General features: G+C 50.4%; 4 protein-coding genes across 4 annotated transcripts; 3 read left to right on the forward strand and 1 right to left on the reverse strand.

The window, feature by feature from the left end:
* On the reverse strand, positions 1-1513 carry CTHT_0058370 (nicotinate phosphoribosyltransferase-like protein; the record flags this gene model as incomplete). The annotated part of the gene is made up of 2 exons (XM_006696094.1): positions 1-142; positions 201-1513. 2 exons carry the CDS (start codon positions 1511-1513, stop codon positions 1-3), a joined length of 1455 nt encoding a protein of 484 aa, XP_006696157.1.
* An 890-nt stretch (positions 1514-2403) lies between these two features.
* On the forward strand, positions 2404-5123 carry CTHT_0058380 (uncharacterized protein; the record flags this gene model as incomplete). Its single annotated transcript, XM_006696095.1, has 2 exons — positions 2404-3433; positions 3499-5123. 2 exons carry the CDS (start codon positions 2404-2406, stop codon positions 5121-5123), a joined length of 2655 nt encoding a protein of 884 aa, XP_006696158.1.
* Positions 5124-9414: 4291 nt separating this feature from the next.
* Positions 9415-10852, forward strand: CTHT_0058390 (uncharacterized protein; the record flags this gene model as incomplete). The annotated part of the gene is made up of 2 exons (XM_006696096.1): positions 9415-9911; positions 9991-10852. The coding sequence occupies 2 exons, from the start codon at positions 9415-9417 to the stop codon at positions 10850-10852; spliced, it is 1359 nt and encodes a 452-aa protein (XP_006696159.1).
* Positions 10853-24509: 13657 nt separating this feature from the next.
* Positions 24510-25807, forward strand: CTHT_0058400 (uncharacterized protein; the record flags this gene model as incomplete). The annotated part of the gene is made up of 2 exons (XM_006696097.1): positions 24510-24704; positions 24761-25807. The coding sequence occupies 2 exons, from the start codon at positions 24510-24512 to the stop codon at positions 25805-25807; spliced, it is 1242 nt and encodes a 413-aa protein (XP_006696160.1).
* Between the last annotated feature and the right edge of the window lie 1801 nt (positions 25808-27608).

The following is a 27608-nucleotide window of genomic DNA, read 5'->3' on the forward strand; positions in this document are numbered from 1 at the left end:
TCAAGGCTTGCTGGGAACGTCATCCTCGCGACCCCATCTGGCTGTCTCGTCACCTTCCGCCCATGATTGCTCGACATAACCCAGTTCCCGCTTAACCTTCTCGACAGTTGCCTTATCACCAGTGTTCTTACCGATATTGTCACTAAGAGAGCATTACTTAGTATACACTAACGTGATGAAATCAAGCCGACATCACATACCTGATTTTAACTGCCGGCCGCCCGGCAGCAGAACTTATTTTGATAACAATATTCAATGGCGTCGACTTCTTGCCAGTCTTGGTGTTGGTAAAATCATTGGTCAGGTATGTGCCGACACCAAAGGTTGGTTGAAAGCACGCTTCCTCTGCTACCTGCTTGTACTCCAGACAGCGTTCAATGTTGAGGGAGTCAGAGAAAACAATGACCTTCTTGTCGGTGATTCCTTGGGAATCATAGAACTCGCGAATGAGTTTAACAAAACTTTTAGGGTCACCTGAGTCCTGGCGCACGCCTGTGAAGACCTCGGCGTATGTTTTTTTGGCCTTCTTCTCCTTTGAAGCCGTTGAAGAAGAGGCCGAGATGAAGGTATCAGCAATGCTAGGCTTACGGTCTGTTGCAGTCGGCACGGGTTCACCCAAATACCGTACGGGTTTGCTGAATGCATTGAGGAACTCAGGGGTGCCAAATGTGTCCGTCAGGGCAATACCCAGCACGCCTTCGCCAAAACAACTGACCCAACGGCAGAGTGCTTCTTCAGTAGCAGCACGGTAGTCACCGACGACAGCCGCAGTGCCCATAAACCATTCGTGCGCAACCGTACCAACCGGCGGAATATTGAAGCGCATAGCCAGATGGACATTGCTGGTTCCCGAAAGCTTGCCAGTATAGCCCCGCTTCTCGGCTTCACGAGCTGCCCTGATGAGACCCCTGAAGACCAGTGCTTGCGTATGGTAATCGCGCCTGCGACGGGTGCCAAACTCGGAGAAGACGCACCCGGCTTCAAGAAGCCGCATGCCCTTCTCATAGGCACGCTCTTCCTGCCCCTCATAAGTCCAGTCCGGCTCCATGAACTTGAAATACGCCTCCGAGGTCAAAGCGAGCAACGGGATCTCATAAAGGATGGTCTCTGCCCAGGTCCCGTTGATGTGAATGTCCATGTCTCCAATGTCGGTGTCGGCCCCTGTGTCTTCTGACACCGGCAGGAATTTGACAACTACTTGGTCTCTCGGTCGCAGGCGGAACTCAGAGAGGTACTCCAAATACTCTGATGAAAGATAAGGACAATGACGTTTCAGATAGTCGAGCTCCTCATTGGACAAAGAAATATTTCCAAGTTTGAGAATCTGCTCTTCTAACCAGCGGAAAGCTTTGCGGGAGAGCTTTTTCTCAGGTGTCCTGTTTGTGAAGGAATAAGTAACCGGGACATCCTTGTAGTACTTGAGGACAGCACATTGCATGGTCAGTTTGTAAAGATCTGTGTCGAGGAACGAGATAACACCTTCGGGGTAAGGTGACGAGCTGTTGAAATCCATGGCGAAAGATGCCAGAAGTGGTACAATGTCGAAATGCGTTTGCTTTAATCCAACTTCTGGAAAGGATGCGACAGACTTATGGCCCTAGGAAGCAAATTACTGTTTGCGCAGCGGGTTGATGCGATGTTGTTGGTATGAATACTCCACGAAATGTGTGGGCCAAAGCTAGGGAGTATCTTAGTGATGCACTTGTGGCGGACAGAGCGGTGAGATCGGACAGCGCATAGAGATATTTCCTTGGAACTTCCTCGCGAGCAACAGGCAGTATTACTGGTTGTATGTTGTGACCTAAGCAAAGACAAAACGATATGTTAGTGTATCTTGCACTGGACACAAACACTCCTGAACGATCGGAGCCATGGCAAGACTTAATGACAACGCCGTATGACATCAGGCGACCAAGGTCGGTCATAGACGGACGGACTTACCACTCTCACAGGTACACTGAACCAGCTGAAAGCCGTCTTGCTCCCCTATATGCGACTCTAAACAAGATATCAAAGCAGACAACCCAACAGCGTTGCTTCGGATATGTAAGCGTCCAATACTTCAGCTGCTTGTAATCTGTAGTCACAGCCGAACCTGGTTCAATTGGACCGGGAAGTGTTGGGGACCGCGGGGTGGTTGGCGGTGGGGTAATAGCCCGGAACTTGCGCAGACCCTGACGTAACCCCTGGTTTTTCCGCTGGTGTCGGCTGTGGCTTGGCTGCACCCGCTGGCCCCACCTAATCGCGCACAGACCACAGCTTAATCGCTTGACCGACTTCCCCTCCAAAAAGTTTTGGAACGGCAGAAAAAAAGTTCAGGAATCGCTTCATCACGACCGTCAGGAACTCGGGTTTGAAGTCATCTGCGCCCCAACGCTTTCAGGGCCAGCATCACCGGAAATCATGGATATTCACCGGTGCCGATTCGTCCGTTATCCTGCATCAGCAATTAATGCGGTCGCTTTTACGCACTCGGCGCTTCCCGTGGTCTCGTCGAGCAAGAAGTACCTCCAAAAGAATATCCAGGTGCGCTTGGCTATCGGTCGAGCCAATGGGGACATTGAGATCTGGAACCCGTTGAACGGCGGGTGGTATCAGGAAGTTATCATTCCTGGCGGCAAGGATCGCAGCGTCGATGGCTTAGTTTGGGTCACAGATCCCGACGAGGAGATGGCTGATGGCAAGATCATTCACGGCAAGTCGCGGCTTTTCAGCATTGGCTATACCACAACGATCACAGAATGGGATTTGGAGAAGGCGCGAGCGAAGAAGCATGCTAGCGGTCAGCATGGTGAAATTTGGTGCTTTGGTGTTCAACCTCTTCCACACAAGGCCAACGCCGCGGCTGCCCAGAATCGCAAGCTAGTCGCGGGAACCGTCGACGGCAACCTGGTACTCTACTCCATCGAGGACGGCGACCTCAAGTTTCAGAAGACGCTCACCAGGACCCCATCAAAGAAGACGAAGTTCGTCAGTATTGCCTTCCAGTCCCACAATATTGTCATCGTTGGCTGCTCAAACAGCACCATCTGCGCTTATGACGTCCGAACCGGCACAATGTTGCGGCAAATGACACTTGGAACCGATCTCACGGGTGGTTCTAAGAATATCATCGTGTGGGCTGTTAAGTGCTTGCCAAACGGCGACATTGTGTCAGGCGATTCAACTGGCCAGGTGTGCATTTGGGATGGCAAAACGTATACTCAGGCGCAGCGAATCCAGAGTCACACACAGGATGTTTTATGCTTGTCAGTCAGCGCGGATGGCTCCAAGATTATTTCGGGAGGAATGGACCGTCGGACGGCGGTTTATGAACCCATGGCCGGGCAGAGCGGTCGCTGGTCAAAGGTTTTCCACCGGAGATACCACCAGCACGATGTCAAAGCGATGGCATCCTTCGAGGGCAAGGGGATGAGTGTCGTGGTTTCTGGAGGTATGTCTTGGGAGCAATATCTGTGCGCTCAGTTGGGCTTGGGCCATGCTAACGTCCATTTGAAGGTTCCGATGCAAGTCCTATTGTCCTCCCCCTTCGTGCGCTAGGGAAAGAGTTTCACAGAACCCTTCCCCATCTCCCGCAACATCCTACCGTGTTGAGTGCACCAAAAGCGCGCTATATTCTGAGCTGGTGGGAAAACGAAATTCGAATCTGGCATCTACTCAACTCAGCACAACAATTCCTCGATGACCCTCAAGCTCCCTTGAACTTGCGCAAAAATCGCAAATTCCTTGCACAAGTCCTTATTAAGGGGGCTTCTCACATAACTTCAGCCTCCATCAGTGAAGACGGAACCCTCCTAGCTGCTTCAACCCCCACAGATGTCAAGGTTTTCCACCTTGACCCAGCCGCAGCCCAAAGAAATGGCCAACTTTACATTAAGAAGGTGAATATGACAGGAACAGGACTGGGCGCAACAAGAGTCCAAATCTCTCCGGATAAGAGATGGATATGCTGGGCAGAGGAAGGCAGCAAGGTCATGATCTCCAGGGTGCATGCCACTGAATCCGCCGACGGTATTTCCTATACCGTTTCTGTCCCTCACAAGTTGCACCGACTCCGGCGGCAAATACCTAAACACATTCTCCTTGGCGGACTCGGTTCTTACGACCGGAATGTTAGCCAAATCGCCTTTTCTGCTGACAGCAGGATGCTCAGCGTCGCCGACTTGGCGGGCTACATCGATACTTGGGTATTACGTGGCCCAGGGGAGGGGGTGAACGGCACAGGTGGCGAAGACAGCGATGGTGAGTCCGCTGCATCATCAAGCGATTCGTCAGACGAGAAGTCAGAAGATATCGCTGGTGAGCGATGGGCACGCAATCCCAAAGCAGCCATGATTCCAAAGCTTTCTGCTGCCCCTGTGGTGCTGTCATTCTCTCCAACTCCGCGTGACGACGGCGACTATGACTTACTCGTCGTTACGACATTGAAGCAGCTCTTAATATTCAACCCTCTACGTGGCATGCTTTCTGAGTGGTCACGCCGCAACACCTACCCGAAGCTTCCCGAGCCTTTCCGGGACACCCGCGACCAAGTCAAGGGCATTGTTTGGCAAGGGCAGAGAGCATGGTTCTATGGAGTTGCTTCGCTGTTTATGTTTGATCTTTCTCAAGACTTTTCCCCAGAAAAGGACCTGGTTGAAACGAACGGGCACAAGCAGGGAACCAAGCGGAAGCGTGGGGCCCATGAATCTGGTGCTGGAAGCAAAATCGAGAAGCATTCTCTTGTCCCGCAAAGAATTAGAGCTGCCTCTGCGCCCGACGGCACCAAGTGGGAGGACATTGAGATGGTTGATGCAGACGACCAAAAGAGTGTTGGCGTAAGCAGCGGGGTTGATGATGACGACGACGAGACCGACGGCAGTGAGCTGCAGCGTCTCCGGGAGGAGAATCGGGAAGCGAACTCGTCGGCTAATGCAGAGAAAGAGGGTCCGTCGAGGGCGAAATGGTGGCATACGTACCAGTTCCGTCCCATTATGGGCATTGTTCCTATCGAGGGGATGATGGAGAAGAAGTTGGGTGCTGTTGAAGGGATTCCGCCACTTGAAGTCGCCTTGATCGAGCGGCCACTTTCTGAGGATGACTTGCCCGAGAGGTATTTCGCCGAGGGCGAGTGGGAAAGGTAGAGAGGGCTATACAGCACAAGGCAAGGAGCTGAAGTTGAGGTGATAGTTTACCGACTCCCTGGTCCCAGTCTTGGGCGCATAGACACGATTTGTCGTTTAATTCTTGACACTTGGGATTACTTAGTCATCGATGTGAAGATAGCGCATCGCCATACGAGATTGTTGGACCTGGACAACTGTGGGCTTGATATATGTCAGAGTTGGCTGAAGGGACGGGGATTGAATGTACGGAGTAGCATCAAAGCTGACTTCGAGTGGAGATGATCATGACGAGTTCCCATGCGGGGAGGTATGTGGTGAACTTGGAACGCGTTTCTTGAACCAATGTCCGGTCGACATGGTCGCGTAAGAGACCCGAAGGTCTGCTGGGGGAAGTAGCTGCCATACCAGCTGAGAACAAATCGACGTGCCTCTGAACCTGACCATCCGCCTCACCGATGTCCGACCCACGCAAACACCAGAAGCGATGCTGCTGGCTTACGCATGCCGATCGTTGCCCACCCCACGCGCGTATCCCTGACAGGGCACCAGCGCAGATAGGCAATGCGGTGGCTAGTGAATACGTGCAAGTAGCGACAACCCAATTGCCACTGAACAGCGAAACGCTTTGATTTGCTCTCCCTCTCGCTTCTCCGCGATTCTCTTGCTGCGTCTGAGGGGAGCAAGGAGACCACGTCTCGTCACTGTGAAGGCCAAAAATGTTAATGTATCAGTTTTGCCTGATGGATCAAATGCACACCCAGCCATATACCAAACACTCCTGATGCTTGTTTTCGAGTGATGAGGAGACCTAAGGCAGCATGCTAGAGAGCAGAATCAGGTGGCTGGCCAATAAACACCGAAGATTCCAAAAATCAGTACTTGGAAAAGTATCAATTCGGAAGGAGTTATACATCTTGTCAACTGAATCACAAGAATGGTAGACTGGGAGTACGCAGCATGAGCTCCGTAACGCTAGTCGGTAACCCAACTGTCGACTCTGCGGCGCGCTTCTCCAAAGCTGGAGTGCATTTCCATATATATTCCTGATCATATCAGACATGGCCAACAAGCGTGGTCTTGTTGCTCCACAAAGACACTAAACCTTAGGGTGATCTTTAAGCCGTCATGGGATGAAGGGGGAAGTAAAGGAAAATAGCAGGGAACAGAGATAAGGTGTAGTGGAATTAGAAATACTCCCGAACCCGACCGGCTGAGTCCTCTTGTGACTTCTACCCTGGTATGAAAGGCGTCTTAGTACCAGCTACTTTAGACAGCCGATTACTCCATAGACAGATAGGGTGGACAGACAGGGTGACACTGATCACTTGCTACCTGTTGGCCACCTCTCCTTTGCTGCAGCGCACCCGACAAACCACATGCTCTGCCACCAGTCTGGATAAAATTTCGCAGGACGGCAGTTTATTTGGAGGATCCAAAACCATAAAAGTGCCAAGACGGAGGAATCAATAAACCTGAACCGACTTGTCCAAGTTGATCTGTGCAGGCTAGTTTGGTTGGAAGGAGCAGATACGGCAGGTGAGACAAACTGCTAACGTGATGGGAATTGCAAAAGAGAAACCCGGGCTGAAGAAAATGATCTCGGCTCTAATCGATTGAACTGGCTCTTTACAGGTAGGGTTGCCACATGAAATCCATCGGCATCGCTTTTGACAGCAGGAAATACTGGTTCGCAACTGGACGGCATGTGATCAAGCAATGCTGGAACAATATAATGATCTCAAGATTTTAGCAGGTTGAAATCAAGTGGTACACGATGTATTGCTGGAAAAGCTTTATGGCAATTACACTAGTTTGTAACACGTCTATGGATTGTCACTCAACAGATGAAGCTGGTTTAAGTGGAAGCTGCTGGTCGAATTGGTGATGAGCTAACATTTTGCTGATTGACCAAACACTGACAGTCGAGTGCCAAGGCTGCCGCGTAATCCTCCACCAAGCAACGCCACACAGTGCAGCCGCTTGGGTGAGGCACCATCAGCACGATGTTCCTGTCAAAAACCGAACGTCGATCATTTAATGCTTTGTCTATCTCAATTGTTGTGACTAGGAACTTGTTGGAACTATGCTCCCAACTCTGATTTATTGTTTGTGTTCAAAGCAAAAACGGAAAAGGTAGATTCATTTGTCTACAGTCACCAGCATTCAATGGGAATTGAAACTGAAGTGTTGACCTTTGGAAGCTGCACCGCAAGGCTGAGCATGTGGGGCCAGCGTTGAACATGCACAGTGCCTCTTCACAAGGAGCTCCACCCATCCCATCGGTAATCTTTTGCTGGCCCTTGAGCAATCAATCTTAGAACGTAGATCGCGAATTTTAAACAGCATCCTGCTGGAAGCCTTTCCATCTTCTTTTGATACGATATGAACTAAAATGGATATCGTATGGACGGTAAAAGAAACCGAATCCCTTACGTTGCTGACATGGAGTCTACCAATGTGTACTCCATACGGTGCGGAAAGAACAATAGACATCGAACGGTGACACCGTCGTTGGACAAAAGCCATGCCTCGTCATCTTGTCTCCACCGACCACCGCTGCTGCTGCGGTACCGACACCTTGAGCGTCAGATTTGTTCGCTTAAAGGGACTGGGGAACCACAGCTCAAGAATTTTTGTGTGCAATGTTAGTTTATTTGAAAATAGAGATTTCTGAATCTGCAAGAAGCTCTGAAACTGCTGAACCCAATGCTTCAAGGTTTTCAGATCAAATCTTTCAAGTACTTCGCTGTAGGGCCCCGTAAGCTGTGATCTTCGGGGCGCTGAGGCGGAGGCCGGTAAGTGGAGACACCGTCTGCAATGAGGAGAACCGAAATCTCTCCTTATTGGCTTAGACCCAGAGGGACGCGCGTTCTCTGCCCAAGACAACCCTGTTCTGGGTTGCTGCCAGGCTCTCTGCAAGTCCATGCTCCCTACTTTCGATCTCGGGGGTTGCCTCATGCCAACCACAGATGATGGCCGCGTGTATGCAAGTAGAATCGCACTCGCGCCCATCCGTCGCATACTTAGGAAGTGGTGGTCGAATTTTATTCATGTTCCTGAAGCCTCCCGTATTTTGCATGACGACGAGTGCTTGGCGAAAAGCCGGTGTCTTGAGAAGCGCAAACCATGGACAACTTTTGTACTGAGAGGCATGGTCTGTACAGACCTGTAACCCATACGAGTTCAACAGCAGAAGCTCAATGGAACATCACGAGTTTGTCGCAGCCAGATAAGAAGTTAGCAAGATAGGCTTGACGGTGCGGTGGTAAAACTGTGTAAACCAACACAATGGACAAAAATAAAAGGCAAATGGGGCCGCGTCATTCTTAGTGAAGTGTGCATGTCGCTCCCTTTGGGCTTCGCTTAGGCTGTAACAACGCTTACCATATGTGCCTTACCTTACCATCTCAGCAGCATCTCGAAGGACGCCTACACATGCTCCGCAGTCCGTGATCCATATGTCCCGCACTGTCTTGTACTGCCACGCAACCTCATTGCTGCCCGCTGTCTTGTCCGTGCTTTCTGGCGCGTGCTGTAGGAGGGGAGAGGGGAGGTCAACGTAATGCTGCCGACGCCATTGCACCACGCCTTTATCTGTTCCCTGAAACCTTGCGTCCACCCCACTCGAATCACTCACGCCCACTCAACGCTCGCAGTGTGCCAGCAGCGCCTTTATCCTACCTGTCCCGCCCATCCCCTTGTTCATTGCTGGCCCACCTATGACTCCGTCTACCCTCTGCCTGTCCGCCTGGATCACTTCTGTACCTTTTGCCTTCCTGTGACGATCCAACAACTCGAGCTGCTCCCGCGTGTTCGAAGCCAGCGGCGCTCGTCCGTCGACAACAAGGTCCCATGGTAATCGGGCCATTGAGCTGATACTAGGGCACCTGCGATCGCGGCAAAGGGCTCGCCACCCTACACGACGGCAGCTGCGTCCTTGTTGCGGACACTGCTCGTCAAACAACCTTGCGCGGCACCGCATCACAAGTAGGCGCCACCGTTGACGACGACTGCCACGACGACTACGACGACAATCCCCGATCCTGAATATACAATCACAACAACAAAGGCCGGTTCCGTCCATTTCCACAGAACTTCTTCATTAATCCTCGCGCGTTATTGATATCGATTTCGAGCTTTCCTGTCCGAGGACCAGACCAACCTGTATTGAGCTACAACGCTAGTGAGCGACGTGAGCTGCAACAGCCGGCATCAAGGGGCTGTGTTGCAACACGTGTGCCTGCCACAGCCGAAATAGCGTGTACATAGCTCTTCCGTCACTACTCCGTCGCTACTCTCTCGATCAAGCATGGAATCCCGTCGTCCGGAGTCCTCCACTCCAAGCCAGAACCACTATGGGGAGGAGTGGGCGCACAGCCTCAGGGTTCAGTTCGAGCAATTACTACGAACAAAACGTCTAAATGAGCTCCAGTCACGGCGCCTCAAGCATGGTTCGTCATTGCAGTCTTCATCAAGCACGGGAAACAACGAATCTGAGCCCCATGACCCACGAAAACCCCCTCCTTATTCCTACATACGTAACCTTCCTATGGTTCCCACGCCACCAGCGCCAAACGATCGAGAGTCTCTCAAATTTCGCAACTTCTTAATATCTCTATCTGCTACGCCGACGAAGTACGAGAACCCCGGCTTGCTAGACGAAGCCCTCCAAGTGATCCCCCTGGATAGGATATACAGCGAAGCCGAGGAGGAGTGCCAAGTGTTGCAAGCACAGGCTGAGAGTATGGGAGATGGCCGTAAACCGGAATGGGGTTATCAAGACTGTGTCATCCGTGCACTGCTCAGGTAGGCTTGCTTCCCAACCATTCCCCGCTGCCGGATGTCTTCAGGGATCACCGCTGATAATATGCTCGCCCCGTAACAGGTGGTTCAGGCGACAGTTCTTTACATGGGTCAATAATCCCCCGTGCCAGGTATGCATGGCACCGACCATTGCACATGGCACAACAGCCCCAACACCAGAAGAGAGTGCCTATGGCGCATTGCGCGTCGAACTTTACCGGTGTTCCAACGCCGAATGCGGGGCATACGAGCGATTTCCTCGGTACAGTGATGTCTGGCGTCTGCTTCAAACGCGACGTGGGCGCTGCGGCGAATGGGCCAACTGCTTTAGCATGCTTTGTCGAGCAGTTGGCGGGCGTGTTCGTTGGGTATGGAATGCCGAGGACCACGTTTGGACCGAAGTCTATTCGGAACATCAGAAGCGCTGGATCCATGTCGACGCCTGTGAGGAGGCCTGGGATAATCCAAGGCTGTATACAGAAGGTTGGGGGAAGAAGATGTCATACTGCATCGCTTTCTCCATCGACGGCGCGACCGATGTCACTCGACGCTATGTTCGGAAGATGGAGTACTACAACGAGCGCACTCGCTGCCCTGAAGAAGTACTGCTCTACATTCTCCAAGAGATTAAGAACCTACGTCGTGCCAACCTGGATAAGGAGACACGCTACCAGTTGGAGAAGGAAGATATGCGTGAGGACAGGGAGCTACGTGGTTATGTTGTGGCATCCATCACCCAAGCTGTCACTCAGCTTGTTCCTGGAGGAGAAACTGAACCAAGTGGGAACAACAATGGAAGGAGAGATGACACCAAGGTTCCTGTCTCAGCTGATTTGCCATCCCGACAAAGTGGCAGTGCCGAATGGATCACTGCGCGTGGAGAGAATGGCCGGCGAAATCAACGCTTCCCCCCTCCTGATAACCAACCACCGCCTTTCCCTTGACTGCCCGCCTGCCGACTATATTGTTTTTTTTTGAAGGCACACAACACAAACACTCACGAGTCTTACAGCCATGACCGTTATATTATGTACAGTTGTTGAGATCAGATGTATCAGGTTGTCCAGCAGCAACGGATTCGCTGTCAATCAGCTACAGCATGATACCCTCCGATTGCTTGCCGCCTTTCCATCAACTTATCGACCAGCCAAATCGAACAGACACATGACCAGACTCCCGTCCAGACGCACTTGGAATTCAGCAGCCTTGAAACGGCGCTTATATCTAATTTCCTGCTAGAATTACAGCAACTCCAGCAATCCTCCCACCTTGGTATCGCTATGTGACTTTCAAATAAGCAAGCAGGGGCTTCTTAGCCTCATGCTCACTGGATCAGGCTTAAATGACACATCTCGGATGACTGAAGCACCTGGGCGTTGCTGAGACGGGCTATCTCAATTTGGGTATGCATAGTCATTTTACTGATACACATCATTCTTGTATCCTTGGGCCTGTGCATGGGTCTACATGCGAGTATATACCCCTTATCTTCTTTTCAGCAACAATCATGCTAGCTTGTTTGGTTCTGCTCTCACAGTGATGCATGCACCTGTGTAGCATTGCTCCAGTTCCATCATCTCATCTTTTTCTTTGTCATGTCTATAAGCACTCATCTTTCTTGGCGATTCATCATCATCATCATCATCATTATCATGTTGCCATTGTCTGGAGTAAGGTAGGGCATCAGGACATCTGTTTTGGTTGACAAAGTTTGCTTCAGTAGTAAAGGGAAAGGAAGCAAGATAGGAGTTGCCTTGGTCTGTCTACCAATATGCTCTTTTGTTTTTTGTTTTGTATCGCTTTGTTCTTTTAGTAGGATCCTGCTACTATTGTTAACATGGCGTTATAAGGTAGCTCAGGGTGCTATTCAGGGCTCGGCACATGTTGGGAATGGGAGTTGTTGGCATGCTCCTTTTGACATTCTGCCCTTGTGTTGCATGGATGGTAGGATAGGATTCGATATGAACAATGGGCATGACTTTCATTGTATGACTGGATCGGCTGCCTTTCCATACCGGGTTGTTTTCGCAAAGGGTGCCCTTTTGGGTCTCCCTGAGAGAATAGGTAACATGTCAGGGTTCATATAATCTGAATCGTTAACTTTGATGGATCTCTATCCAAACAAGTCTTGCATAGACAATGATTATATAAACTGCTCTGGATTCAAATAAGTCCTGCATTGGTTTACAAAACAAGTTAATGTGACCACATTTGCCGAGAACTTCATCATTGTTTAAGAGTTTCAGGACATCCAGCTGAGGGGCTTTTCGGATCCATTTGTCTTGGTCAGTGAACACTTGGCATTATACCTTGAGCGATCATATTGTAATGTTCCGTTTCAACAAGAGGTTTAGGGGATTCATTAAGGGAAGACAAGGATCAGTGCCATAACGGCGGCTTACTCGCACACTGGTTACAATTGTCAGAGCATTCCACCTAGAGAAGAAGCTTTGTCTGGAAAAAAAAAAAACTTTAGTGATATACGGTGTCAATCCCTGAATCTGAACAGCCTAGCCTTCAATGGTGAGCAATATTGTCAGATGAGAACAAACTTGATGCCTCTACCCATCGTTGCTAAGCTTAAATAAAAGTCAACACTGACCTGGATGATCCACTTGAAGTATGACTTCTTATCCCTATATATGCCAACAAGTTAATCAAAACATTATACCTAAGCTTAAACGTAGAAAGCGTGAGTGACATTGTACAGTCAATGAATGAGACAGTTACCTTGCCATCACTCTGTGGATTTGTTCAAGAGCATGGCTCCTTGATTACAAGCATAAGTCTATGTCACACATGACGAGGTATTGTTGCTCATATCTTGGGCTACATTGAGGAGCATGAAGGCTTACGTTTGAAGGCTTACGTTTGTTTTGTTTTTCAAAACTGAATCAATTGAGACCAATTCTCATGCCTGTTCTTTTATAACCTGTGTTTATTCCTGATGGTCATGGGGCTGAGTAATTGGTGATTTATTTGAAGCATAATGTTCTGACCAAGTGACTGCCTAAGCAGAACATCACACATGCACCTGATGTTAGTGGTATCAACTATGAATGTTAAGGTTAGCTTGTGTATCCGCTTCTGGTGGAGGTGAGACTTGATTGCATACGTCAGCTAGAGGTCTGGATCAAGGTTCCGGAGTTCGGTCACACAAAAATTCCTCTGGATAAACAAGCTCTTAGTGCAACACTTATCTTGTTCATGGCATTTATCTATATCTCTTATGTGTTAAGTGATAAAGGCCATCTTGAAGATTACAGTGACAATCTTGTCTATCTACTGGTATTGGTAGAGATTCTGCTGGTCTGTTAGCAAATAAACATTATATAATGACAAGGTTTGATCTCAACTATTCTGTCAATGATGGTTCAAGTTGAACAGCAAGGGGGGGACTCTTTGTACATGTCATCTATAAACTAACATCTTCATCCGAGTTCCCAGCAAGGAAAGCAAAAGGGCATCTTAAGCGCATCACAGTGGACAATGGTCCCATGGCACAGGTAGGGGGCCTTAGTTGAAACTGTGAACAGACGTGTATGTCAGGTGTCTGCACAAGTACTATCAAGATTCTAAGTATCTAAACTACCAAGGGAGTGAGTTTCCGGTCAAAATTGAAGAGCTTTAAGAGCGCTTCTGAATAAATTAACATTTAAAGTCCTCCTTCTCAAGCAAACACTGAACTCTTAAAGTCCTAAATAGTTAAGTGGGCCACTTATTGTCCTCAATAGATCCAGTTGTACAGCATTTGATGTATCGGAAAAAGACAGCAACCCGATAGATTAGGCCTTGTTATGTGCTACCTCTCCTCATCATCTCATCATTTTATACATCTGATTTATTTGGAATTGAGTTGCTTTTATGTCTTGCTTGAGCCATTTAACTTTATGGGACAGTCAGCTGTGATGACTTTGGAGAGAAACCGGTGTAAAATCATGTACCAAGCATCCGGCATTCCTGAACTCAGGCTTATGAACATTTACCCCTGTAGTCTCTAAGAAGACCAGCTCAGACCCTTTATCATCAATATAAGGCCATGACATCTCAGTCGTTTCGTTTTGCTTTCCGGTATGGAGGTTCTCGAAAACAGTAAGCCAACGATAAAGAGGGATAAAGAGGGATTGGCACCAGGCGGTGCGGCAACCACCCCAAATGACAAGACACTACGTTGGACCAGGGAGTTGGGCGCAGGTCGCGCAGTTCTATCAGGATATATCGAGATTACCAAACGCAATCAATCTTCAGCTGCCCAGTTTCTTTCTTTCTTAGGTTTTTTTTTTTTTTTTTTTTTTTTTACTAGCTACTGGTCGATAGAGCTGTGGAGATACGGCCTTTGGACCTGGAAGGACTTTGCTATTTGATGTTTTCGAGGGCATTAAAGGCGATGATGGGAATGCCTTGGAATATACCTCATCATGCTTAGGCATTCCCTTAAGACACCCCCATAATTACTGCACTCTCTGAACCAGGCAAGCAGCCGCTCCGGTTTTCCAAACTTTCTTCAGCAGGGGTCAGTTTGGTTGCTTGACCGTGAGCAATAGGAGCTCAGCGGACGCCCGAGCCGAGATTGCAGTGGGCCAGCCGCAGCAGCCCAGCAAGCTTGGGCCGGCCAATCAACAATCAATGTTAGATGCTCTCCAGGCTTTCTTCCCATGGATCTCTTGATCTCGTTGCTCGCTGGCTCGAGCCAGGAAAAGCACAGCGGGGACACCGGACGCTGGGAAGGAAGGGCCCCTCCTCCTTCGTGCTGTCAACACTCTAAGGATGTTCGACAGGAGGCTATGCAGAGTGCTTGCGGAGCTCCTTCCATCGAGTACTTTTCGAACCAAGCCGTCGGATACATCAGGTCTTCTTTTTCCATTGACTGGTGCTTCTGAGCTGTGATGGTTAGGGAGCTTAGAATAGCACGATCTTAGCACGGCGGCACATCTTGTCATGGTTACCTAGTGCTACCTCGTGTAGCCCTGGGGTTTTCCCCATGCTTCATGGGCATAAGGCACTGTACATAGGAAGGATAAGTATAGGCTGCGCCATGTCCATGCAGCCAGCCGGGTAGTAAAAGTGCAGTTCAGCAACAGCAGGGTCTCTGCCAAGAACAGCAAGCGAACACGTAAAATGTCTATCGAGGGGTGTCTGACACTTCATATTGGCCGAGATATATTTGCCATCTTCAGCAACTGCCTAGGCACACTCTCGGATTGTTGCTGATGACGAAGAATCAGAGTTGGGGGGAGGAGACGTTCATGTATCAGCTTATTGGATAGGTTTCCAACAGACTGGGTTTTGGCAGCATGCAGAGAGCAAAGACTTGGGGTTGGGCGCCTTGTCACGATTGGTAAAGGTGCGGCATGAGCAGGAGGAGCAGCAGCATGCAGTGTTACAGTGAAGTCTGATCCAAGCTGGTGTCCTCACATCTCGTAGAAGACATTTCATGACAGCCTTAGACAGTTTCGCCCGATCAAACACCGGGTGAGCTATCTTACAGGCCACCATCCTGACCACTGCTTTCAGGTTGCGAGTTGATGGCGGCAAGCGCGCTGCTATGAGGTGTACAATGCTGAAATGGCGGTTAGTCTTTGAAAACTAGTCTCAGTGGAGAATGCGTGCATATACTACGTACTTGTTAGGTATCCTGGCGAGCGAAGTTTTCACTTTTCACTCCGTATGCCAATGGCTCCAAATGCAACGGCACGATCTGTCAAACCATATCGTGTCTTGGTCGCGTTTGTGGGGGCGATTGCATGTCAGATTGTCTACTCCTAAGCACTTGGAGTCTTGTGAGACCATTGGTGTGCATAAGTAATCATAAACTGCAGCGAAAATAAATGGGTTTGCTCACGGCCCTTGCTTCATTCCATGCTTGCTTGCCTGATCTGGCTTTGAACCCCGCGAAAGATGCTGGAATGGTTCCCCGAGCTTCTGCGCAGAACGCGCGCCGAAAAGATTTTTCCTTGCCCTGCAACCCTGCAGTTGCTATAATATGCTTGCCGCGACACGACGCGAATGCATCCTCAGAACACACTTACAACGCGTTCTTCGCGTTGACATCCATGCATCCTCTCCATTGACCAATTGAACCCCGCGTTGTCGAGCAACCGGCTACTGGGCAGAGTGAATGTCATGCTGCGCAGCACATCACCAGCGGTCATCACGCCGGTCAACCAGGCTCTGAAGTCGAGAACATGGTTCGGGTGCCATGCTTGGATTCATTTGGAACTCCTGACCTGCCAGCCGGTGGGTGGTTCTAACTAATCCCCAGTAACCTGCGGAAATGCTCATGGACCCGTGACCCAGTCAATCAATCAACCATCAAATCCATGTTAATCACGGCCAGATCGTAGTATATATAGATATGAATTGCACTGTGTGAGTGGATTTTCAAATCGCGTGATAGGAAGCTCCACTGCAAAATCATGTCTCAGCACGACAAAATCTTTGCTCGCTTTATTGTTGGCTGCGAGCAAGAGACCCACGTTGCGAGAAAGTGCCGTCTCTGCTTCAGCTTCCTCCGGCCCGGCGATGTCCAGCAATGTGGGGGATTGTCGGAGCAAGGCCATCAGTTCCGGAGGGAGCTATCGGCTCCGGGTTTTGGCTTTTCGCGGATGCCGTATTGACTGGCCACCGGCCTCGGTGTTCACCCCGTGGTTATAGTGACGGAGCACTTGCAGCAATCCACTGCCAATTGCTGTGTAAGTGCTGTGAAATATTGATGCATCCAGGGTGGCCATATGAGCGATAGGTTGACTGGCTTAGGGGTCATCTTGGTTCCCGAGAAAAAAAAACTTAAGACCGGTCCCCGACCAAACAAGCAACACTGGAACGACGTTCCCCACTCTCCTCCCCTCCCCCCGCCCCTCTCCAAACAACCAAAGACTTTTCGTGGAGAAGATCGAGGGGGCAGTGGCCAGGGCGCTTTGAGCAAACATGTAACCTTTCTCAAAAAGCACATGGTGCCTATTGGGTGCATCTTGAGACGCTCCGCGGTGGCACTCGGGGACCCCGCGAGATTTTTTCCATACAGGTTTCCCTAGCGCTCTGGGCGCTCCGTGCCCCCTCCCGCTTGCTGACCCTCTTTGGAAAATACAACGGCGGAAGAAGTTGGCAGTGCAGCGCGTACCGCCCATGGGCCAGCTGCATAGGTCCTATTGGGTGCAAGAGCTGCAAGGGGGAGTTACCAGCTTCACGGGGCTGCAAAAGAGTATTTCTACATCATTCAACATCCCGTTGCGAATGGCCATTGAATCATGGCGATGGACGTTCGATGCTCGTTTGAAAAGGTTGATGAAGGTTGTGTTGGTTGGTCTGGGGACAAGGCTTAATCTTACCCTGAATGGCCCAAGAACCACCGACACCCTCTGTTATAAACACCTGGCGACCGGGAAGCCAGAACCGAGAGCACCACGGGCGGAGTTCAAAAACTGGAGACACGAGATGATTTCCAATCGATCGTAAAGGCTACCGTTACACGGTTAGTTCTGTAAAAGCAAGATCTAGATATGGTGAGTTTAACATCCGTACTGTTACCGTAGAGGATTGTATTGACAGACACTCTGATCAAAGAGAGAAAGACAGCAGTCATGCAATTATTGTTCAGCATACTTGGCTTCTAGGTACACCCATCTACATCGATATACATGGCGATATCAAATCTATCAACTGATCGAAATGCTACTCACAGGCATGCTTCAGATCATTTCTCACTTTTTTAGTGTCTTCGTTGCCGTGTATTGGTCTGCTTGGCTTTGCTTTCCAGGCTTTTGTTCTTACAGAACAACCGCGATAGCCTCGCCATTGACGGTTGAAGGGAAAACAAAGCAACCTGAAAAAAACACTCAATTCATAATTACACAGTGGGTTCACATTGTTCTGTACTCGTCCAACTGCCCGGTACCTAGCCTTCTGACCTTCATGATCAAGGTCCAGGCTCGATATAGGGAAGGTGGTCAACCTGGCGCGACAAGAGCCCAGCAAACGGCGTCAGTCCTTGCTTAGGCGCCCTGACGGCCAGAGGGCCAGGATTTCGTACCCACTTTTATCACCCGCCACAGCGCGCATATGCTTGCTTTCTCAGCCTCATTGTGGCACTCTCAGCCTTACCAGCGCTCGGCAACTACGAGCCCATCGTTCGACGGATGTTCTGGAAGTACCACACACCGAAATTGCCCCATTGTAATAGGAGACGTTTTATTTTTTCGGGTTCCGCAATAGGCCGGAGTTCCCATCTCATGTTCTGTACGAACCTCGAAGACTTTGATCGATTCTGTGGGTATATTCTGATTGGATCTTTATTTTGAGACGACTTTGGAAATTGAGATTTCAGAGCATGATGGAGACTTGCCTTGGCATACAATGGCGGCATCCAAATGTCGGTGCAAGGCTGTGCTGCAAGACAGCAATAATGCAGAGTTGCGGTCCCATGAAGTCGAGGTGCCACTTGGACAACTGGCAGCAGATCCACAAGCAGAGATTTACAACTATACTTGGCACATCCACATCGTCGGATCTCTCCTCTCTCCTTTTAGGTTTCTTTGCTTCTTGAGCTCCCGTTTAGCCAAAGTCCACGCTACACGTCGTCGAGCTCAGTTTTGGTAAGACGGACAAACGTTCAGGCGCATGTATCGATATCGTACAACAATGGGCAGGGAGCCATCTGTGTAGACCGCGACACCGTCATCGCGAAATTGTCGCTCGGCTCTGGTGGGGTGGAGGGGTTGGCGGTGGAGAGGACGGAGTGTGATCCTGGCCAAGAAAAGAGAAACTGGCGAACTCGCGGTGTGTTTGATGGCAAAATCACCAAGTCTAGGGGGCCACTACCATAGTTCACCGCATCGCCCATTGTCACCTGCCTTCAAACAAATAGTAGAGTGGTCGGGGTCCAGAAGTAAGACGCCGAACCAAGATGCCGGTAGACGCCGGTCAACATGCCGAAATCCACATATGCACCGGAAGCTCCAACGGTCGGCTTAGTGTAGGGGTCGGCGAAAGCCACCGAATTTTCGGCTACAGCAACGCAACACACAACTCCGAAAAGCACACGGGGCAGGCGGCGGACAGTCCGTCTTGGTGAGTCCTTGTTTCCGCCTATCTAGCTAGTGATATGCCCTGTCTGAGATTACTCTTGGTAAATAATCCGTCATTCTGTGTGGCGCAGAATCGCTCATCTGAAGAGCAGTGGCTACCCTTCTTGGTATGTTGGCATTCAGCTCGTTTTATCTGGATCAATGCGGAGGCTGGCCATTGGCTCTCGGCCTTTGTCTGCCCCTCACCGACTTCGACATCAGTTTCGGGCTCAATGAGGGGCTAACACACGAAAATCTGTTCCTTGGAAGCGTTATTCACCCCTGGGAGCACGAAGCACGAAGGAGAAGCTTAAAGCCTACAGTCCCGAGGAATAGTCTCCACGGCACACAGATTACCTGCTTGGCATCTCGGCAACCCGGTTGCTCGTCTATCCAAATTACATCCGGCCTTCTATTTGTCCCTTCCTATACCTTCAGCCAGCCATACCGCTGACATGTCCTGGCGGGCTCGAGGCTAAGATGGTGTGGGCGTGTGAACCTGGCATGGATGCTTCTGCCTGCTGAGATCATCAGTAAACCCCTAGTAGTTTTAAGAATCAAGCAAGCTTTCCTACAACAGGGCCGAGAGGCTGCCGTGTTTTAATCACTCTGACGCTTGCAGAGGAAGACATCAGAAGAGCTATTGTTTCGCATACCGGACGGGCAGGAGAGGCCACTAAAGGACAAGAAAGAGTGATCGGGGAGATGATATCAGTAGAAGAGAAAAGGCAGAGCTGTGTCGTTCACCTTCTGCCCCTCTTTTTCCTCCCCGAGATACAGGTCCGTGGGGCGGCAGGGGTATAATAAGAATGTAAGGCAGAGCAGGCTGCGGCTAAGCTGGGCACTGAGATCTTTGAGAGCCGTGGTCTGGTTGTTGAAAGGTTGGCAGTGATGCGCTACCTGATTCGTAATGATAGAAGAGTTTCTCGTTAACCATCGAAGAGCAGAGTTTCCATGCTATCAGGCGTTTGGGAACGAATCGCTTCGACGGCAGAAGGCTGGGGGGAACGCTGTCTGAATCTGGCAACAATGCTTGGGGGAATGATGATCATGATCGTAAGCTGCTGTTGTCTGAACAAGCCTTCGTTGGTTGGGTACAAAAAAGGAACCATGTCTCCGCGCAGGTCTATTGAGCTGAGCCAAGGGATGGCGACATCGCAGGGTCGGCTATCTGGAGTTGGGTTCTGCGATTCGCAGGTGTGGCCTAGAGGGTTCAGCCCAAGTAATCGGGAAGGCAAAAGCGTGATCTCGCGCGGGATTGCTGCAGCATGCATCGTGGGACGACGAATTCGCTAACCTTTGTGTTGTGGTGTTACAGACCTCCAGCGGACCTGACCAACCGATTGGACCTGACATGCATTGATTTAGTCGTCTCTAGCGTCGCGTTGCGTAGTCCCGATTGGTTGGTGATTGTCTGACTTGCCTGAGAGGCGTCGGCGGCTTGCTGTGGGAGGGCCAAAACCCTGAAGATATGCGCAGAGAAGACTCAAAGCTTGATGTGAGACTGTAATTATCAGTTTGGATTTGGACAAAAGCTGTGGCACTAAGAGCCGCAATGCTGCTATCGGTTTGGACGAGCAGTGATGTTGCACAACAGCGCCTACACAAAGAACAGCAAAGGATGGGAGGAGGGAATTGTAAGCCGAGCTCCTTGCAAATGGTCACGACGCTGCCGTCGTCAAACCTCCACCCTGGCTACCATTGCCCGCGGCCGCAACTGGAACATCTTTTAGGGGTGGGGCCATGGAAGTCTTCTCTTCCTATTGGTCAAGAGAACCCATTAAACGCGGACGCGTTGAAGCCAACAACAGGACGCGTCTCATTCACCATGCTAATTCTTGAAACTGAGGGGAGATCCGGGCAGTTGTGTTGGTGGGGGAACATGATACGCGGTATCACAACAATTGAGCTGTCGATAAGAGACAATCCCGCATACTTCGAGCTGAGACCAGCGTTTGAGAAACTTGAGGATGCCAGTTGATGGTTGGCAGCTGCTCTGGCCTTGACGTATCTCAACTCAGCACACTGTGCACCAACCTCGGTTCTGTCCTCGCGTGGAGGAGTTGTCCGGGATGCCCACGGGGTTTGTAAGGAAGCGACGTTTCGTTATAAGTGGTTCCCTTCACCATATTTCCCGTGTTGCAAGACGTTGCAAATGGCTGTCTAGCCTGTTTCACCGGCATGAAAAGCCGATCTGCCAAACACACAATCACTGACGTAAGCTTTGAGCCCAGGCGTGCTGAGAGCCAGCAGTTCCAGGAATCAATGACGATGCATCTGTGAGAAAATACTGAGAAGGTTATATCTCCAAAGCCGAAGACTAGATAAAGACCAAGTTACGAGCAAACGGCCTGACGAAAGCACGGCTGCATATCCCTCAAAAGCTTTGGAGATCTTCACTGGCACGCTTAATCATAATACCGCGAGGCAGTCTCCCATTGGGTGTTTCAATTTGCTGATCAAGCTGGGCTTCCCGACTGTGATATTCGGAGGGAATGCAACTGTTCGAATTTCAGAGGAGTCCATATGGACAGAGGCATCGAGAAAATAACACTCGAGGCTTGATGATTCGGACTTTCGTCGTCTCGCTGGATTTGCATCGATCATGCGCAGCCTACTACTTGTTTGCAGCAGTCAAGAATCGAATGCTGGTCTCGAGCAAGTCGATGACGGAAAAGAGATTTACTTTACCTTCAATGGCAGATCCCTTCACAGTCATCCGGAGGCAAGCCATGAGCTGAGTTTTTGTATGGCAGCTGGTATCCAGGAAAGGCAGCTGGATGGCTGGCCGATGGTTCGTTGCTGGGCATATCGACATGTAAGATAAGGATCCGTATGGGCATCCACGTATGCGATATATGCCTGTAAAAATCTACGGAACTCCAAGTAATGGGTAAGTCACGTTCAGAACGTGTTAAGTTGAGCACGGGCAACGCGGTGCCGCGTCGAGGAGCCTGTGGAAGTACTTTAGCAAATTTCGCTCTGATCCACCTCCTGCGGATTGCATGCTGGGGCTCTCGCGTTGGCTGTTCTGAGTGGTTGACCAGAGTCGATGGTGCTGCAAGTGAGCACCGCAGCCGTAGATCCTTGCCCTCCCTCTACCTGGCCTGGATCTCGTCGCCGAGAGATGAGTCCACTCAAAGACTGTCGTCGCCCACCACTGTGCAAAGCACGACCCGTGTTGGCCGAGCGTGCCTGGATGAGTACGACATGTTGCTCGCAATCTTGGACGAATAAGCGTTGCTGGGAGGTAGGAAGCAATCTTGATAACAACGGTGTAAGTAATTCGTAAGTACGTACATCGATGCCTCCAGTTAGTGGGCAGGTCAGTAGGTGAACTACGGAACACACGCAGCAGCGGCCTTGCAAGGCGGCTGTCCACTACTATGTAGTGATGAGACCGCCTGCTTCTTAGAACGTTCACGTCGAGACGAAAACGTCTAGTCCACGGTGTTGCGGACGCACGGAGAGACGAGCCAGCCTGCAGGTAGCGTGCCGTACTCTAACAACGACGCTACCTGGGTACGGATTACGGAACACGTAAGTAGCGGATGAAGCACCGCGAGCGGACGTGCTTGGATGGACGCCCCTGGGTCCACTGGCCCCTTGGTCCCTGGCTGGATCTGGCGCGGTATTCCCTGCCCTTTTGAACAGCGGAACCTCGCCAGATGTGGGGAGAAAAAAGGAGGAGGAACCTGGCAGCGAAAAGGGCGGGCTGCCAGAGCGGGTTTCTTGGCGGAGACGGATTGGTGCTGAGCTGCCTGGATGGTCTGGCGGTCCTCCCTGCACGCTTGCTTGGCGGTGCTTTCCACGCCTGCGCACTGCACAAGGCCAAACCGGGGGGCCTTGGAAGTACGTACCTCAGTACACGGCCGCTATTGCGGGCTGTCTGGTGCTCAGTGCACACTCCGCCGGTGGGCACAGCTGGGGCCCTTGTCTTAAATCGGCCGTTAACCAATCTCTGCTCTCCTTTTCCATTCCCATTTCTTCCTCTCCATCCTCCTTCTCCTCCTTCTCCTTACCTGATCTTCCGCCTTACCTCCTCTTCCCCTTCCTTTTCCTCTTCTCCTTCATCCGCAACCAGTCGTTTCCTCTTCCGGACCGTCCTGTCCAACGAGACCCGTGGACTCCCTTGCTCGGACCGAGAAAAAAGGAGGGAAGGAGGACATCTAGATTCTGGGCTTTGGCACATCTGAATCCAGCCCTGCAAGGCCACAATCGGAGTGGTGCATCCAAGAGCCGCACGAAAAAGCGACAAAACCCCGGGTTTAAGGCTTCTTCTGGGAAGTTTTGCAAAATTCGGGTTTTCAAGGCTCTCTGATCCCTGCTCTTCACCTCAGCCCTGAATCCATTCCGCCCTTTCTTGAACCTAGGAACTCTTCGTCTCGCCCTCGAAGATTCCGTTAATTCCACAACACTGCCCCCTTCGTTCCAACGCTGGACTCAAGTCCTGCGACTAGTCAACCACGACTGGAGTCGATTCCGGGCCTCGTCTCTGGAAGCGCGTTTGGCGGGAAGCGATTAGGGAAACTTGATCCTACTGGAACACGAATTGGTTGCTGCACGGGCTGCCGCGAGATTCTCGAGGCAGAATCGGTTTGTGGTCTACTACATGAACTCGATCAGTGCTTGAACCAATTTTTTCCTTGGTCCTTCTGCGGCTTTGAGGGCGAGAGAGGTACGTGCAATCTGCAAAGCAAAGGTCTCCACAATTCCCAAAACATCAAGTTCCTTGAAAGCATTCCGCCGACTTGTTCGGACCAACAAGCTGATGACAAACACCCGTTTGCCCTTGCAGTTGCATGCCGATTCGACTGCAATCTGCAATCTGCGGCATCTCCACACTTTAAGTCGATCGACTCGGCGACCAAAGGACTGCCTCGTTGCGGGACACGTTAGCTCGTTGCTCCCGCGTTGGCCACGGAATTGTGTCATTTTGCGTTGGTCTTGAGATCTAGCCCGCAGCTGTGGTGGTAAGGGATACTTTCCAGACTTTGATTCATTACAGAGAGCCGCTTTGACGAGTCTGGCCGAGGTGTCTCATGCCTGACTTGCTATCATTTATTAAAGCGGATATTGTCATGAGGTCTGAACTCGAGCAGGACTTACAGTTCAACTGAACTGTAATGCCGGGCACGGTTCGAATTTTTTGAATTAACTTGCAAATCGGAATTTCCGAGGATGCGCTCGTGCTGATGAAAGTATCATTACAGAGAAGCCCACAGTCGACATAATTTCGAGCTGAAATTCCTTCGGTCACCCCACTCCCATATCCGCCTTTCAAAAATACTCCATTTCTGCAACATTCACCCAGCTATTTCCAGCCACTGTCACTCTTTCACAATACTTCTACTTCACGCTCTCTAATAAATTAATAATAGTCATCAAAGCTGGTCGACGTCTCATTCATTCGGCTCGACCGCTTGACTGTAACATACTTCCGCAACTGGATTCCTGGAGAACTCGACCTTTAGTGCGGAACCATCACAGCCGAGCTTGACCTTAACGTGGAGTAACTTTGTTCATCCATTCCGTCAAGATGGCCTCCTCAGGGTATTCCTCCGACGCCACGTTTTTCGTTGAGTCCGACGAGCCTGGCTTCCAGCGCATGAGCCTGCGCGATGCTGCCAAGATGATCGCCCGGAACAAACAGGAGATGATTGCCAACGAGCTCTCGAGGTTGGCTTGTGATGAATATCTGGAGGACATCATGAAGCATATCCACCAGATGGAGGTAGGAAACATTAAAGCAGCGTTTCTGTCACAGCTATTTGCTGACAAGCTGAACAGGAGGAGACTCTCCCAGATGCGAACCTGATCGACATGCAGCGTGAGATACAATGGTTTATGCGACCCTATCTCATCGACTTCCTGGTCGAGGCACACGCTGCATTCGCCCTGTTGCCCGAGACCCTCTTCCTCACTGTCAATCTCCTTGACCGGTACTGCTCAAAGCGTGTGGTGTACAAGCAGCACTATCAGCTGGTTGGCTGTGCCGCCCTTCTTATCGCTGCGAAGTACGGAGACAAGAAGGACAGAGTGCCCCAGATCAGTGAGCTAAATAACATGTGCTGCGGGCTTTACGATGCCGGAATGTTCACCCAGATGGAGATGCACGTCCTCAATACCCTGGACTGGAACATCGGGCACCCAACTGTTGACTTTTTCCACAAGTTGGTTGTAGCTGAGGAACGGGACAGCCGAGAGGTGGCACACATGGCTCAGTACATTTGCGAGATCGCTCTCTACCATCGTGACTTTGTTTCCACGAAGCCATCTGTCATGGCCAAGGCGTCTCTTGCACTCGCTCGTGCCATCCTGGGCAAGCCTGAAGTTAACGATGGCGAGTGGAACCAAGCTGAGAATGCGACAGTGTTGGCGTTGTCCCAACATCTGCATACCCCTTCGGTCACGCTTGCCAGGAAGTTTGCCAGCAACACTTACTCGAGAGTATCGACTAAACTTGCCGACTTCCTTGCCCAACAGGCTGCCATCGCTCGCCGTGGTGTTCCCCCCTCTCCTCCTTCAGAGCACAATCACTCAAATAAGTCCACTGATGTGTACAGCACCCCGCATAAGGGCTTGGGTGCTGTTCCTGGTGTTGCAGATGGCTACATGACTCCCCCCATTACTCCCGATGGCGGCATCGCAAACAATTCGATGGTTAAGGACTATCAACTGCCACGATGCCCAGTCACCCCCACCCCACAGCCAGGTCAGCACGACACGTCATATGCCCAACCGCAGTTCCAGCATCAACACCAACAGCACCAACAGCAACACCATGTGGTTGGGTCTTCCTATTTTGATGGAGCTTCATCACACATGTCCTTTTGAGGTTGCTGCTGGGAGCAAGTGTATGTTGCAGTCAAGCTGATAAACAAAAGTCCGATCATTACATCAACATTGGGTTCTTTCCAGGGGAAGAGAACCCACCCCACTTCCTGTTTTTTTCCACTTCATTTTCCAGGGTCACTTGAGATATACCACTTGGAAGACAAAAAGATTGCATGCATCTGGCTGTTTGTTTGAGCGGGTTTATTTAGCGACATGGCATCAGCGTTGACTTATCTACTTTATTTCTCTTGATTTTTCTTCCTCGGGACATTCTGTTGCGGTCACATTATAGCCGCCATCGTTACCGATTGGCACACACAATATTTGAGTTTGCGCCATACCCCCTGTTGTGAACAGTCCAGTTTAATCTTTTTTTATACAGCGAAACCCCGAAAAATGTCAGCGGTGCGGTTCTGTGTTGGTCGTTGGAGTGGAGCGGATGCCACTTATCGGCAACCTCGGACATAGAAAATTTTGTGTCCCGCACCCATCGGAGATCTGTGGAGGACAACAGTGGATAAGTAAACGGGTTGGTATCTGGTGACGGCGGATATTTGAAAATACGGAGATTGATAAATTCTTTGGGTTGTGCGTGGGATCCTGATGGATGAGAAGAGCGATGACTTCGCTCACTGGAGTGAAATGGTAGCCGGCTTGCTAGTGCCTGGTTCCCTTCACTTCAGGCCACCGGTTCTCACGGGCAGCTGCCTCTTTACTTTGGCTGCACAGCGTCTTGCTTGTTCGGGCTTTGGAGGATACATGTCTTTCCCATGGCAAAAGAGCATGGTACTTGGGCTGAAAAGATGCTTTTTCTACCTGGTGAACTGTCATGGATGGATTCTCCTGCCCCGGGATTACCGCAAGATGGTAGCTGCTATAGAAAAGCAACCAACGAATAGAGATACATTCTCTCGAGTATTTTGATTATCTTATGTCCTTTAGTGCTCTTGGTTGTACTCATTAGAACGGTGTTATTTAGGGACTGTGTATCATACAATGTTTCTTCAATATTAAGTCTTCGTTTTATTGAGACGGTACTTTGTTCATTCTTCGGTTGCTTCTCGTTTTAATAGTCCTCGTTTACCCCTAGGACCTCCTTTGGTCTAATCATGTGATAGGCTTTTTATTCCCTTCCCAACCACCAAGACTTCACTGGCAGTCTTTCCAGCATCGCGAGCCCAAACAAGTCTTTTTGGACAGATGCTTTCTCTGAGGGCTTCTCGCCCTCTTCGTCTTGCAGCACCATTCCGGAGCCATCACCGGAAGCGAACCCAAAGACAATCTTTTGTAGACGTGCGTAGCATGAGCTCGGTTTTGTCAACTTTCCCTTTAAGACACCTTTTCCTTTTCATGGTCTCTGCGACATTACCGCTAACTGGAAACCGTCCGCCACCTAGCACTTTCTCCTTGCTATCCCTAGCCATATCTTGTGGTTCCCCGGAGTACTGTCATGTAAAATGGATGAAGGGGGAGGAGGTTGTTCGGGCGTTCGGGAATATCATCTGGGTCGCCCTCCTCATCCGTACGGCCTGTGAAGGCCACAACGGCAGAGATCTGGGTCTTCATAGGGGAATCCATGTTGCTTGACTTCCTCTTGGTCTTAGTTGTGACTTCAGAGCTCGGGAGCAGAGAGTGCGGATAGATGCAGACTTAGATGTCGTAAACACGCGTTTACTCTGTGAAAGAGGCTGTTACGATCTTCACGGTTTGGGCCGCGTAGCTATCTGGGCTGATCCTGAGCTGAGGTAAATCGGCTTCATATATGAATGAGAACGATGTGCCAGTGTCGAGGAGGGTCGTG

The sequence above is a fragment of the Thermochaetoides thermophila genome (assembly GCF_000221225.1).
Source record: "Thermochaetoides thermophila DSM 1495 unplaced genomic scaffold scf7180000011820, whole genome shotgun sequence".
Classification (NCBI taxonomy): domain Eukaryota; kingdom Fungi; phylum Ascomycota; class Sordariomycetes; order Sordariales; family Chaetomiaceae; genus Thermochaetoides; species Thermochaetoides thermophila.